This window comes from Pelophylax lessonae (genome assembly GCF_965119305.1).
Source record: "Pelophylax lessonae genome assembly, chromosome: 9".
Classification (NCBI taxonomy): Eukaryota; Metazoa; Chordata; class Amphibia; order Anura; family Ranidae; genus Pelophylax; species Pelophylax lessonae.
The window spans coordinates 268200053-268215985 of record NC_138776.1 but is presented as its reverse complement, the minus strand read 5'-3'; the positions used below and the strand labels follow the sequence as shown (position 1 = coordinate 268215985).

At 45.3% G+C, this 15933-nt stretch overlaps 3 protein-coding genes across 3 annotated transcripts in view; all 3 read left to right on the top strand.

Moving 5' to 3' along the window:
* The window catches only part of LOC309564458 (uncharacterized protein), a 1566033-nt gene that overhangs the window by 1310023 nt on the left and 240077 nt on the right, over positions 1-15933 (top strand). The window lies entirely within an intron of this gene.
* LOC309563993 (uncharacterized protein) overlaps positions 1-15933 on the top strand; it is a 132387-nt gene that overhangs the window by 68109 nt on the left and 48345 nt on the right. Inside the window, exon 2 of the mRNA XM_082268621.1 lies at positions 194-329. Coding sequence (XP_082124747.1) covers positions 194-329 — 136 coding nt within the window. The remainder of the gene's footprint in view (positions 1-193; positions 330-15933) is intronic.
* On the top strand, positions 4852-13346 carry LOC309563994 (uncharacterized protein; the record flags this gene model as incomplete). Its single annotated transcript, XM_082268622.1, has 3 exons — positions 4852-4984; positions 12328-12546; positions 12700-13346. 3 exons carry the CDS (start codon positions 4852-4854, stop codon positions 13344-13346), a joined length of 999 nt encoding a protein of 332 aa, XP_082124748.1.

Genomic DNA, 15933 nt, shown 5'->3' with positions numbered 1-15933 from the left:
TACAAGTTATGAACTTACCAGCATCTGGACTCTGTGTCTTCTTTGCCGCTGTGCCACACTGCACCTACCCACAGATTGAACACTCTGATATGTGGAGACGATGTGTGGACTCGACAAGGTGATATTTTCTATGTGATCTCACATAAATACTTCTATGTTACAGATGTTATTTTCTGCCATTCTGTTGGTTTAGGGTGAAGATCTGATGAAGATGAAAGTTGAGGGTGAAGTAGAAGAGACGTATGTGAGGGATGATCAGCAATATACGGAGGAGGCTGGAATGACGAGGACATTCATAGAGGAGGACACTCCTACAGAGATCAGCACAGGTGACCCATAATATATTCTTCTCTCATCTCTGCTCTGGTACTGCTCACTGATTGGTCCAGAGTAAGGCGGGAGCTGAGTGATATCAGCCAATAATAGGTTGATAATGGTCACCTCCCTGTACTGATACCCGTCCTGGGGTTCAGCTGGCAGTATTAGGTTGTGTTTCCCACCTAGTTACAGTAGCACAGACTGAGCCTTTCTTAGATTGGCCCCTCTTTTTCGAGCAGCAAGCCCCCTCCATATCTGTATATCACCAGAAGCCTAGGCCTATGGCCACTTGTTCTATGATAAAGGACCTGCAAATCTGAACTTTGACCCTCTTGTTTATCAGAGGTCACATGACCCATTGCCTAGGCTTGTGGTTGTGTAAAGAGCATGGACCTCCCAGTCCCTATTGGTTCCTGCTCTTCTGACAAGGCTGTGTAAATGTAGAAGTGATCTGGGAGGAGGACCAAAGCCCCTTTGACTGAAGAGGAGAAGAGTCCCAGCTGGTTGGGACATCCACAGAGAACATCTGCTCACTCATATCTACTTGATCCAGATGGAATCTTGATGGAAGTGAACTAACCCTCTCAGATCTATTGATGATGTTTTTATATTTTCCAGGACACGCCATGGAGAAACCCTCAAAGGATCGTCTCACTTTATCTCCAGGTTGTAAAATGGAAGATGAGGACATCACAGGAGATTGTGGAGGAGAAAAGACAATGAGCTCCACTATGGATGGTGGACTTCACAGTGTGAATAGACCATGGAATCCCTCTGACTCTGAGCAACCTCGTACCGAGTGGAATGATTCTGGAATTCGGGGGGATGAGAATTTTTCCTGTCCTTTTTGTGGTGAAAGGTTTTACTCAGAATTAAGTCTTTCTATACATCAGAGATCTCACAAAGGGGAGAAGCTTCATTCCTGTCATTCCTGTTCCGAGTGCGGGAAAAGTTTTTCACAGAAGAAAAAGCTAACCGCTCATCAGAGACTGCACACGGGCGAGAAACCGTATTCTTGTTCCGAGTGCGGGAAATGTTTTCTCTGGAAATCAGACCTTGTTATACATCAAAGAACTCACACGGGTGAGAAGCCGTATTCCTGTTCTGAGTGTGGGAAATGTTTTTCGCGGAGGTACCATCTTAACACACATCAGAAATCTCACACAGGTGAGAAGCCATATGTCTGTTCTGAGTGCGGGAAATGTTTTTCACAGAAGTCCAATCTTAAAACACATCAGCTGTCTCACACAGGAAAAAAGTCATATTCCTGCCCTGAGTGCGGGAAATGTTTTTCACAGAAGTCTTACCAAACATCAGAGAACACACACAATCCTTGTGGTTTATTAGTGTCTCAAGTGCAGGAAATGTCTTCTATATGAATCCTATATTGCCATACATCAGAGATCTCACATGGGTGAGAAGCCGTATTATTGCCGCCCTGAGTAAGTTTTTCACAGACGTCTAGTCTTAGGAAACATCTGAGAAACCACACAACCCTCAAGGTTAATTAAGTCTCTTGAGAGCAGGAAATGTCTTCTATATGGATCATATTTTGCTGTACATCAGAGATCTCACACTGGGAAGAAGCACACCTTGATATACACCTCAGAAAACACGTGGCTGAGCGCTCCTCTGATCTTTATCATGGAAGAAACACTTTATAAGGAAATCAGAGATCACTAAAGACTTCAATATTCTGTCTGGTTGACTCTGCTAGGAGCATGAAGGAGGGGGTGTCACTGCTGGTTGGGTCCCTCTAGGAGAGAGAAGGAGGGGGTGTCACTGCTGTTTGGGTCCCTCTAGGAGAGAGAAGGAGGGGGTGTCACTGCTGTTTGGGTCCCTCTAGGAGAGAGAAGGAGGGGGTGTCATTGCTGGTTGTGTCCCTCTAGGAGAGAGAAGGAGGAGGTGTCACTGCTGGTTGGGTCCCTCTAGGAGAGAGAAGGAGGGGGTGTCACTGCTAGTTGGGTCCCTCTAGGGGAGAGAAGGAGGGGGTGTCACTGATAGTTGAGTCCCTCTAGGAGAGAGAAGGAGGAGGTGTCACTTCTGGTTGGGTCCCTCTAGGAGAGAGAAGGAAGGGGTGTCACTGCTAGTTGAGTCCCTCTAGGAGAGAGAAGGAGGAGGTGTCACTTCTGGTTGGGTCCATCTAGGAGAGAGAAGGAGGAGGTGTCACTGCTGGTTGGGTCCTTCTAGGAGAGAGAAGGAGAGGGTGTCACTGCTGGTTGGGTCCCTCTAGGAGAGAGAAGGAGGGGGTGTCACTGCTAGTTGAGTCCCTCTAGGAGAGAGAAGGAGGGGGTGTCACTGGTTTGGTCCCTCTAGGAGAGAGAAGGAGGGAGTGTCACTGCTAGCTGAGTCCCTCTAGGAGAGAGAAGGAGGTGTCACTTCTGGTTGGGTCCCTCTAGGAGAGAGAAGGAGGGGGTGTCACTCCTGGTTGGGTCCCTCTAGGAGAGAGAAGGAGGAGGTGTCACTGCTGGTTGGGTCTCTCTAGGAGAGAGAAGGAGGGGGTGTCACTGCTGGTTGGGTCCCTCTAGAAGAGAGAAGGAGGAGGTGTCACTGCTGGTTGGGTCCCTCTAGGAGAGAGAAGGAGGAGGTGTCATTGCTGGTTGGGTCCCTCTAGGAGAGAGAAGGAGGGGGTGTCACTGCTGGTAGGATCCCTCTAGGAGAGAGAAGGAGGGGGTGTCACTGCTGGTTGGGTCCCTCTAGGAGAGAGAAGGAGGAGGTGTCACTGCTGGTTGGGTCCCTCTAGGAGAGAGAAGGAGGGGGTGTCACTGCTGGTGGGATCCCTCTAGGAGAGAGAAGGAGGAGGTGTCACTGCTGGTTGGGTCCCTCTAGGAGAGAGAAGGAGGAGGTGTCACTGCTGGTTGGGTCCCTCTAGGAGAGAGAAGGAGGGGTGTCACTGCTGGTTGAGTCCCTCTAGGAGAGAGAAGGAGGGGGTGTCACTGCTGGTTGGGTCCCTCTAGGAGAGAGAAGGAGGGGGTCTCACTGCTGGTTGGGTCCCTCTAGGAGAGAGAAGGAGGGGCGTCACTGCTGGCTGGGTCCCTCTAGGAGAGAGAAGGAGGGGGTGTCACTGCTGGTTGGGTCCCTCTAGGAGAGAGAAGGAGGGGTGTCACTGCTGGTTGGGTCCCTCTAGGAGAGAGAAGGAGGAGGTGTCACTGCTGGTTGAGGCTATCTAGCAGTGTAGTCTGATGTCCTCTGATCTCTTGCAGAAGCTTCAAAAGAAAATATCATGGTGAGAGAAGATCTAGATATTGCTCATGGATGAAGAGAAGGGGAGATCAGACTACATAACAGGTCTGATCATTTCAGCACAGTAGTTATCAGCCTGCACAAGCGGTTTCATTTGCTTGGAGAGTGCCACTTGCTGGATAAAAGTGGAAAGTATGACATTTTCGGATGTACATTTCGTATTTACTAAAAATGTAAATATGGTAACAAATATCTTTTTGTATAATACAAATGAAGATTGAATAGTTACATTCGTGGACTCCTGATATTCTTTGTGAGTTGATGGATAAAAGTCTTTCTTCAGATTTTTTGATGAAATGTTCTTTTCTTTTCCTTTATTCCTTTTTATAACACTACAAGTAAGGCCCATCCTGTAGGTTTTAGTTTTAGTCTTAATCTTGCGTTTTAGTAGTTTGGTTTTACCGGCTTGTACTTGTTGGAACAGCAGACTCTCCTCCTTCTCATAAATCTCAGGACGTCTGTAGTAGACTCCAGTGATAAGTCCATTAGTTCATAAACCCATCTATCATTCCACCCGTAATTCCTCCTCCGCACCATCAGCACCTCCAAACGCAAGATCATCTCTCTTCCTCATTTTCACATCACATCTAACATAGAGAAACCCCCCCCCCCCATCTTTTCTATGTCCCGTGTCCCTCTAAACAAGAGAAACAGCATGAATACAAACAGCCCAGTCTTGTGAGGAGTCATGCCGTGTTTCTGGAACACCAACCACATCTCCTACCACAAGGTCCTCTTTCTTCCTTACTTTCACAGTATAAGCATACATAGAATTACACCCCAAAACACATTCTTCTCCTCCTGTCGAATATGGGGATACCACACATGTGAGAATTTTTCACAGCCTAGCCAAATAAAGGGAGCCAAAATTTAAGAGCACCTTCAGGTTTTCAGAGGGCATAAATTGCACAGTCTTCTGAGGGGTCAAGTCGTGTTTCTGGAACACCAACCACATCTCCTACCACAAGGTCATCTTTCTTCCTTACTTTCACATTACATCTAACATAGAGACACCTCCCTTCATTTTTTCTATGTCCCGTGTCCATCTAAACCAGAAAATCAGCATGAATACAAACACCCCAGTCTTGTGAGGGGTCAAGTCGTGTTTCTGGAACACCAAATACATTCTCATTCCCATCTATCATTCCACCCAAAAATCCTCCTCCGCACCATCACCACCTCCAACCACAAGATCGTCTTTCTTCTTCACTTTCACATCATATTTAACACAGAGAAACCCCCCTCCACCTTTTCTATGTTCCATCTCTCAGTCTAAACAAGAGGATCAGCATGAATACAAACAGCCCAGTCTTGTGGGGAGTCAAGCCGTGTTTCTGGAACACCAACTACATTCTCATCACTGATTACAACGACATCTCCCATTCTGCTCGGCAGGTTGCTGGATTTTGCGTATTAAGTTATGGTATTATTATATATCATTATTTTTGCATCAATATTACATTTATATGTAATTGAGGGATCTTATTACTTACTGCCTTAACCTTCCCCCATCTTCTCTCATTTCACCCTCTGCTAAAGTCTCACCTTATCTATCAACCCCGTTACCTTTCCCCAACCTATTATATACTGTAATGCAAAAAATCAAGGACACCCTCTGGAAGTTGTTAAACATTTCAATATACCTGAACAGGAAATGTTGGGTCTTTACTTAATCCATACCTACAGATAAAGGTGATATACAGTACTTTATTAAGAACACCAGTATCTAGCCCCTTGGCATTTAACCACTTGATGAGCGGCATGTTAAACCCCCTTTCCAGGTCATTGTGCAGTTTTCAGCACTGTCATACACAAATTTGTCTATCGATAAGATATTTCTAACACACAGTATAAAATTAAACCCCCAAAACACATTCTTCTCCTCCTCTCAATTATGGGGGTACCGCACATGTGAGACTTTCTCACAGCTTAGCCACATAAAGGGACCCAAAACTGAAAGAGCACCTTCAGGTTTTCAGAGGGCATAAATTGCACATCTAATTTTCAGACTATCTACCAGATTTTTGGAGGCCCTGGAGCATCAGGACAGCAGAACCACCCACTAAATGACCACATTTTGGATAGTAACTGCCCCAAGGAACTTTTAGAAGGCATGGCAGACATTAAATCTTGTGTTTTTACAAAAAATCAACCAACTAGATCTAGCCTACTGGTTTGTGTCTGCCCCCGGGAATGCCATGATTACTAGCCAGGAAGTGCATACACAAAGTTGTCAATCAATAAGATATATCTAACACACAGTATAGGCATACATAGACTTACACCCTAAAACACATTCTTCTTCTCCTCTCGAGTATGGGGATACCACACATGTTAGACTTTTTCATAGCCTAGCTACATAAAGGGACCCAAAATGTAAAGAGCACCTTCAGGTTTTCAGGGGGCATCATTTGTACAGTTTCTGGAACGCAAACTACATTTTCCAACCACAAGGTCATCTTTCTTCCTCACTTTCACATCACATCTAACATAGACAAACCCTCCTCCATCTTTTTATGTCCCTTGTCCCTCTAAATAAGAGGATCAGCATGAATACAAACATCCCAGTCTTGTGAGGGGTCAAGCCGTGTTTCTGGAACACTAACTACATTCTCATCACTGATAACATTAACATCTCCCCTTCTGCTCGGCAGGTTGCGGGGTTTTGTGTATTAAGTTATGTTATTATTAAATTTCATTATTTTTGCGCCAATATTCTATTTATATGTAATTGAGGGATCTTATTACTTACTGCCTTAATCTTCCCCCATCTTCTCTCATTTCACCCTCTGCTAAAGTCTCACCTTATCTATCAACCCTGTTAACGTTCCACAACCCATTATATACTGTGAAGAACACCCCATGGAAGTTGTTTACTTTTTCAACATACTTCAGTAGGCAACTTTTGGGTCTTTACTCAAGCCGTGCCTACAGATTAAGATGATATACTTCAATAAGAACACCGGTAACTAGCCCCTTGGCATTTACCCACTTGATGACTGGAAGATTAACCCCCCTTTCAGGCCATTGTGCAGTTTTCAGCGCATACACAAAGTTGTCAAATAATAAGATATTCCTAAGAGAGAGAATAGGCATACTGAAAATGACAAACCAAAACCCATTCTACTCCTCCTCTCGAGTATGGGGATACCACACGTGTGAGACTTTTTCACAGCCTAGCCACATAAGGGATCCCAAAATTCAAAGAGCACCTTCAGGCTTTCAGGGGGGCATAGATTGCACATCTAATTTTCTGACTACCTACCACATTTTTGGAGGCCCTGGAGCATCGGGACAGCAGAAACACCCACTAAATGACTACATTTTGGACAGTAACTGCCCCAAGGAATTTTTAGACGGCATGGCAGACATTAAATCTTGTGTTTTACAAAAACACAACCAACTAGATCTAGCCTACTCGTTTGTGTCTGCCCCTGGGAATGCCATGATTACAAGCCAGGAAGTGCAGGAGGCTATACAGAAATGTTCCTGTGGTTCCAGGAGTGCACTGGTCTGCAGGGGATGGCTGGGACTGGTGTTTCACAGGAACGTAGTCCGTGGGACTTGCAAATGGGTCAGTTCAGGCTGAGACAGGGTCAGCAAACAGGCAAAGAATCAGTGCAGGCAGTACTCAGAAACTATAGCTTTCACTAGTCTAGTGACGCTGAGATTAGCGTGGCAGTGATCAGGAGCAGTGTTGCTGGCTTACACTGGTGACACCCGGACTGGTGTGGCAATAATTAGGAACACTGTTGCTTTCTTACACTGGTCTGGTGACACTGGGACTCGTGTGGTGATGATCAGGACTACTGTTGCTGGCTTACACTGGTCTGGTGACAGTAGGGCTGGTGTGTGTTGTTGATCAGGAACACTGTTGCTGGTTGCACTGGTGTGGCAACACTGGGACTGGTGTGGCAATTTTCAGAAGCACTGACACTGGCTTACAATGATCACATGTCAATGTAGGGGTGTGGCACCTATAAGGAACACTGTCTCTGGCTTACATTGGTCTTGTGACACTGGGAATGGTGTAGTAGAGAGCAGGAACAATTTTAATGGCTTACACTGGTCTGTGACACTAGGAATTGGGTGGCAATGACCAGGAACTCTAATGATGGCTACACTGGTCTGATGACACTGGGACTGTGTGGTGGTGATCAGGAGCACTGTAACTGGCTGCACTGGTCTGATGACATTGGGAATAGTGTGGCAGCGATCAGGAACACTTTTGATGGCTTACATTGGTCTGTGACACTGGGGATTGGGTGGCAATGATCAGGAACTCTAATGATGGCTACACTGGTCTGGTGACACTGGGACTGTGTGGTGGTGATCAGGAGCACTGTTACTGGTTGCACTGGTCTGGTGACATTGGGAATTGGGATAGTGTGGCAGCGATCAGGAACACTTTTGATGGCTTACACTGGTCTATGACACTGGGAATTGGGTGGCAATGATCAGGATCTCTAACGATGGCTACACTGGTCTGGTGACACTGGGACTGTGTGGTGGTGATCAGGAGCACTGTTACTGGCTGCACTGGTCTGGTGACATTGGGAATAGTGTGGCAGTGATCAGGAACACTTTGATGGCTTACACTAGTCTGTGACACTGGGACTTGGGTGGCAATGATCAGGAACACTGTTGATGGCTACGCTGGTCTGGTGACACTGGGAGTGGTATAGCATTGATCATGAACACTGTTGCTGGCTGCACTAGTCTGGTCTGGTGGTGATCAGGGGCACTGTGACTTGCTGCAATGGTAAGGTGACATGGTGTACTGGTATGGTGACATATGGTGTACTGGTATGGTCAATGATCAAGGACCCACTGCCTGGCTGCACTGGTGTGATGATATTGTAATGCTTTGGCTAGTGATCAGAGAAATCAATCAAAATTCCATGCATGATAGGATAGGAATTAGGAGAATTATGGCCCCATATTCTGGAACCTGTCATAAATAATCTCAATTTGTGAAGGTCACTCCTTGAATGAGAAGTTGTATAGTTGTTAACGGAGGTCATACAAAAAAAAACACCCCATAAGAAGCAGAGACTTTGGAACAGTTGCCAAAATCCTGAAAACTTTTGGTCCTGCAGCACTCGGGACACACCGGCAACAAGAAAAGTCCAAGTTCACACTATGAAAAAAAGTTTCCTCTGGCTTGTAGTTCCTCTGAGCTCCACAAGGTGGTGATCTCACTTTTACCCAGAAAGAAAATCTCTATGGAAGACAGGAAGTGATGTCAGCTACAGACAGGAAGTCATGTCAGGTATAAATAAGAAGTTCCGGGTGAAAGGTGAGTCGGAAGGAATTCGAGAGAAGACATCGCTGGAAGAGGCTGCAGAGGAGGTAATGAGATCTTATTTTCTATTAACACCCAGTAACCCCCCGTCATGTCTATCCTCTTCCTCCATAGTCACTGTGACCTCTTTTATCTCCAGCAGATGATGATACACACATATATAGTGTGGAAACCTAGATTAACCCCTTCAGGGTCAGAGAATTTCCCCACTTACGGGGCCGAAACATTTTCTTCATTTTAGAGATCTGAAGAGGATAGAAGTTTTTTTTAGACTTGAAGATGGAGGCTACGAGGCTTTGGGACCCAAAAAACATAGGAAACACTAAACTGAATGCGTCTCTGTGTGTAATGGGGATTGTTCTTACATGTTAGAAACCCTCATATTATTCCTCACATACCCCCATCCTGATATTGTACAACCAGTACAGTCCAGGCAATTCTCTGTTATCATTTATTGGTCCACAGGAAACCTGTATAGATCATGTCACCAATGAGGATGGAGGAGGACCAGAGTCACATGACTGAGAGGATACTAAGCTTCACCCTGGAGATCATCTACCTGCTGACTGGAGAGGTGAGGAGGATTCTGGGAGGTTACATGACATCACTCATATCTCTATTAATAAAACACAGACCTGACCCGAGAGGTGAGGAGGATTCTGGGAGGTCACATGACATCACTTTTATCTTTATTATTAAAACTCAGACCTGACCGGAGAGGTGAGGAGGATTCTGGGATTCTAACACGATATTCCTATTGGTTCTCCAATACAGAGATTTCCTCTTCCGAAGTCAGGTGATCCTATGACCATCACAGTGCCTCCATGTGACTCCCTAAAACCTGAGAGACACAACATGGAGAAGATTCTAGAAGTCACCAAGAAGATGATGGAGCTGCTGACAGGAGAGGTGAGCGGTGCTGGGAATTCTGGGACATTATCCAGTAACAGACAAGGGATGTGTCTGGATGGTGACTGTATCATTGTGTGTGTCAGGTTCCTAAAAGGTGTCAAAATGTCACTGTCTCTTTCTCCATGAAGGAGTGGGAGTATTTAGAAGGACACAAGGATCTCTACAAGGACGTCATGATGGAGAATCAGCCGCCCCTCACATCACCGGGTAAGAGGAGACTTAATTGTAAAGGAGAGAGCAGTACGGAGGGTCCACCTAGATCCCCCATCATCTGATAAACACATAGAAACAATGTATTCAGTCAGTGTGTGTGTTTCCTACAGATGGATCCAGTATTGGGAACCCACCAGAGAGATGTCCCCGTCCTCTGTATTCCCGGGATTCCACACAGGAAGGTCACACCATCCCCCACCATCATCAGGTAGATGAGGAACAATTATTGGTAGTTATGATTTATATACAAGTATGTTTGTTACAATTAATGTTTGTTATATATTCAGAGTGAAAACCTCGGGGATGTTAATATAGTTGTTAAAGAAGAGAATAAAGAAGAAGATGAGGCTTATGGAGTGATAGAGGAGCTTTTTGAAGGACACAAGGATATGATGGAGCCACCTAATACCAGAAACCCACCAGAGAGATGTCCCCGTCCTCTGTATTCCCGGGATTCCACACAGGAAGGTCACACCATCCCCCACCATCATCAGGTAGGTGGAGTTGATGGTCGGGAACATAAAGTGATTGAACACTCTGACATGTGGAGACGATGTGTGGACTCTACAAGATGATATTTTCTATGTGATCTCACATCATAAATACTTCTATGTTACAGATGTTATTTTCTGCCATTCTGTTGGTTTAGGGTGAAGATCTGATGATCATGAAAGTTGAGGTTGAAGAAGAAGAGACGTATGTGAGGGATGATCAGCAATATACGGAGGAGGCTGGAATGACGAAGACATTTATAGAGGAGGACACTCCTACAGAGATCAGCACAGGTAACCCATATTATAGTCTTCTTGCTTTGGGCACTGGTGGGCAGTCATGTTGGAACAGGAAGGGGTCATCCACAAAGTTGGGAGCATGAAATTGTCCAAAATGTCTTGGTATGCTGACACCGTAGGAGTTCCCTTCACTAGAACTAAGGGGCCAAGTCCAACCCCTGAAATATAGCCCCACACCATAAACCTCCCTCCACCAAACGATTTGGACCAGTCCACAAAGCAAGGTCCATAAAGACATTTATGAGTGAGTTTGGGGTGGAGGAACTTGACTGGCCTGCACCTCAACCTGATAGAACCCAGGACTCTGTCCTGGACTCTAAACTCTCCTTCAAACCCCACATCCAATCGCTGTCCAAATCTTGCCGCCTCAGCCTCCGCAACATCTCCAAAATACGCCCCTTTCTAACCAAAGACACAACAAAGCTCCTAGTTCACTCCCTTGGTCATCTCGCGCCTCGACTACTGCAATTCCCTTCTCGTTGGCATACCTCTACACAGGCTCCTCCCCCCTTCAATCCATCATTAATGCTACCGCCAGACTCTTCCACCTTACCAATCGCTCAGTGTCCGCTGCTCCTCAGCTTAGCCCCCAGCTACATCACTAGCCTCGTCTCAAAATACCAACCTAATCGCTCTCTTCGTTCTTCTCAGAACCTCCTGCTCTCTAGCTCCCTCGTCACCTCCTCCCATGCTCGCCTCCAGGACTTTTCCAGAGCCTCTCCAATCCTATGGAACTCCTTAACCTTATCTGTCCGATTATGTCCTACTCTATTAGCTTTTAGGCGATCTCTGAAAACCCTCCTTTTCAGAGAAGCCTATCCTACCCACACCTAACAAATGTACCTCCATTTTCTCCATCAACCCATCCCCCACGGTTATTGCCTTTTGTTTCACTTGACCCTCCCTTCTAGATTGTAAGCTCTAACGAGCAGAGCCCTCTAGTTCCTCCTGTTTTGAATTGTACTGTAACTGTATTGTCTTCCCTCACATTGTAAAGCGCTGCGCAAACTGTTGGCGCTATATAAATCATGTATAATAATAATAATAGAAACCCTTTGGGACGAATTAGAGCATAGACTATTAGACTGCAGGCCAGTCAAGTTCCTCCACCCCAAACTCGCTCATTAAATTAACTTTGTGGGAAGAGTTTGGGGATGGCCCCTTCCTGTTCCAACATAACTGCGCACCAGTGCACAAAGCAAGGTCCATAAAGACATGGATGAGGGAGTTTGGGGTGGAGGAACTTGACTGGCCTGCAGAGTGACCATAACCTGATAGAACACCTTTGGTATAAATGAATGTGGAGACTGCAAGCCAAGCCTTCTCACCCAAAATCAGTGCCTGACCTCACAAATGCTCTTCTGGAAGAATGGTCAAACATTCCCATAGACACTCCTAAACCTTGTGTACGGCCTTCCCAGAAGAGTTCAAGATGTTATAGCTGCAAAGGGTGGGCCAACTCAATATTGAACCCTACGGACTAAGACTGGGCCTCCCAATACTTTTGGTAATGTATCTATTGATGATGTTTTTATATTTTTCTAGGACACGCCATGCGAAAACCCTCAAAGGATCGTCTCACTTTATCTCCGGGTCGTAAAATAAAAGATGAGGACATCACAGGGGATTGCGGAGGAGAAAAGACAATGAGCTCAACTATGGATGGTGCCGGGATTCAGGGGGAGGAGACATTTTCCTGTCCTGAATGTGGGGAAAGTTTTAGCTCAGAATTAAGTCTTTCTGTACATCAGAGATCTCACACTGGTGAGAAGCCGTATTCCTGTCCTGAGTGTGAGAAATGTTTTTCACAGAAGTCCGATCTTTTCGGACATCAGGAATTGCACACGGATGAAAAGCCACATTCTAGTTCTCAGTGTGGGAGATCAGATCTTGTGATAAAACAAATATCTCCCGTAGGGGACAGCCAGGATTCCTGCCTTGAGTGCGGGAAATGTTTTTCACAGAAGAACAAACTTCGGTATTCTTGTTCTAAATGCTTGAAAAGTTTTCAATGGAAATCAAGCCTTGCTTTTCATCAAAGATCTCACACAGGAGAGAGGCCACATTCTTGTCTTGAGTGCGGGAAATCTTTTCAACAGAAGTCCCATCTTATCACACATCAGAGATGTCACACAGGTGAGAAGCCATATTCCTGCCCTGACTGCGGGAAATGTTTTTCACAGAAATCAAAACTTGTTTTACATCAGAGGTCACACACGGGGGAGTTGCCGTATTCCTGCCCTGAGTGCGGGAAAAGTTTTCGATGGAATTCGGAACTTGTTATCCATCAAAGATGTCACACGGGTGAGAAGCCGTATTTCTGTTCTGAGTGTGGGAAATGTTTCTCACGGGCGTACCATCTTAACACGCATAAGAGATCTCACACAGGGGAAAAGCCGTATTCCTGTTCTGAGTGCGGGAAAAGTTTTTCACAGAAGTCATATCTTAAAACACATCAGCTGTCTCACACGGGCGAGAAGCCCTATTCCTGTCTTGAGTGCGGGAAAAGTTTTTCGCAGAAATATTATCTTACCAAACATCAGAGAAAAACACACCACTCCTGAGGTGTATTAGTGCCCAAGTGCGGGAAATTTCTTCTATATGAATTGTATTTTTCTATACATCTCGCACTGGGAAGGAGCACACCATGATGTACACCTCAGAAAACACGTGGCTGAGTGTTCCTCTGATCTTTATCATGAAAGTCTGAGAATTAAGTGCCACTCATGGCCATCATCCGTATTGTATATTGGAGAAACAGACAAAGGAGACCTCGGACTTTACAGGCCACAATTATAAACAGCTCAACAACAATTAAAGGAACGCTTTTTAATCAGAGTATAGCATCAAGTCAATGAAACTCCTGGTTTCAGAATGCGTGATGACTTCACGAGTGATGGCTCCACCCTAGACGTTTTGTCACATCTGCTGAAGCTCCACTCCACCATCATGCTTTATACACTGCTCAAAAAAGAAAATTAAAGGAACGCTTTTTAATCAGAATATAGCATCAAGTCAATGAAACTCCTGGGATATTGATCTGGTCAGTTAAGTAGCAGAGGGGGTTGTTAATCAGTTTTTAGCTGCTTTGGTGTTATTAAAATTAACAACAGGTGCACTAGATGGGCAACAATGAGACAACCTCCAAACCAGGAATGGTTTTACAGGTGAAGGCCAATGACATTTTTTTCCCCTACTCATCTTTTCTGTCTAGTTTTGGATTTGGCTGGGGTCAGTGTCACTACTGGTAGCATGAGACCATACCTGGACTCTATAGAGGGGGTCAGTGTCACTACTGGTAGGATGAGGCCATACCTGGACTCTATAGAGGGGGTCAGTGTCACTACTGGTAGGATGAGACCATACCTGGACCCTATAGAGGTTGCACAGGCAGTCCAACTCCTCCAGGATGGCACATCAATACGTCCCATTGCCAGAAGGTTTGCTGTGTCTCCCAGCACAGTCTCAGGAGCATGGAGGAGATTCCAGGAGACAGGCAGTTACTCTAGGAGAGCTGGACAGGGCTGTAGAAGGTCCTTAACCCATCAGCAGGACCGGTATCTGCTCCTTTGTGCAAAGAGGAACAGGATGAGCACTGCCAGAGCCCTACAAAATGACCTCCAGCAGGACACTGGTGTGAATGTCTCTGACCAAACAATCAGAAACAGACATCATGAGGGTGGTCTGAGGGCCCGATGTCCTCTAGTGGGCCCTGTGCTCACTGCTCCGGCACTGTGGAGCTCGATTGGCAGGTCCTGGGCTGGTGTGGCTACATGTGGTCTGCGGTTGTGTGGCCGGTTGGATGTACTGCCAAATTCCCTGAAACGCCTTTGGAGACGGCTTATGGTAGAGAAATGAACGTTCAATTCACGGGCAACAGCTCTGGTGGACATTCCTGCAGTCAGCATGCCAATTGCACGCTCCCTCAAAACCTGCGCCATCTGTGGCATTGTGCTGTGTGATAAAACTGCACATTTTAGAGTGGCCTTTTATTGTGGCCAGCCTAAGGCACACCTGTGCAATAATCATGCTGTCCAATGAGCATCTTGATATGCCACATCTGTGAGGTGGACGGATTATCTCGGCAAAGGAGAAGTGATCACTAACACAGATTTACACAGATCTTTGAACAATATTGGAGAGAAATCGGCCTTTTGTGTACATAGAAAAAGTCTTAGATCTTTGAGTTCAGCTCATGAAAAATGGGGGCAACAACAAAAGTGTTGGGTTTATTATTTTGTTGAGTATACATAGTTTTGGATACTATTATTTATCACATGTAAGTTTTTATGTAATCCCAAGATAGCGCATTTCATTTCTTTTTTCACACGTACTTTTTCCAGTATTCAGGAATAATAAGTGCAGTATTTTCTACCTGTTTGTCTATAATCAGCGCATCCCCATTTCCTTTATTTTCCATATACATGTATAATAAAATTGATAGTATTTTAATAGGATGTAGTATATTGATTTGTTCGGCACTATACAATTTTCTTTGGCCTACTTTGTGAATATTGTTGTACTTTTTGGAATGTGGTACCTGTTCTCCCTGGACCTCTGGCTGATTATTAAATTTCAGTCCTGTAGGCTATAGTTTAAGTCTTATTCTTGTGTCTTAGTCGTTTTTTTTTACCGGCTTGTACTTGTTGGGACAGCCGACTCTCCCCTTCTCATAAATCTCATGTCGTCTGTAGTAGACTCCAATGATAAGTCCATCAGTTCATAGACCCATCTATCATTCCGCCCGTAATTCCTCCTTCTCACCATCACCACCTCCAACCACAAGATCCTCTTTCTTCCTCACTTTCACATCACATCTAACATAGAGAAACACCCCTCCATCTTCTATGTCCCGTGTCCCTATAAACAAGAGGATCAGCATGAATACAAACAGCCCAGTCTTGTGAGGAGACAAGCCGTGTTTCTGGAACACCAACCAAATCTCCAACCACAAGATCGTCTTTCTTCCTCACTTTCACATCACATCTAACATAGAGAAACCCCCCTCCATCTTTTCTATGTCCCGTGTCCCTCTAAACAAGAGGATCTGCATGAATACAAACAGCTCAGCCTTGTAAGGAGACAAGCCGTGTTTCTGGAATACCAACCACATCTCCAACCACAAGATCATCTTTCAAATCACATCTAACA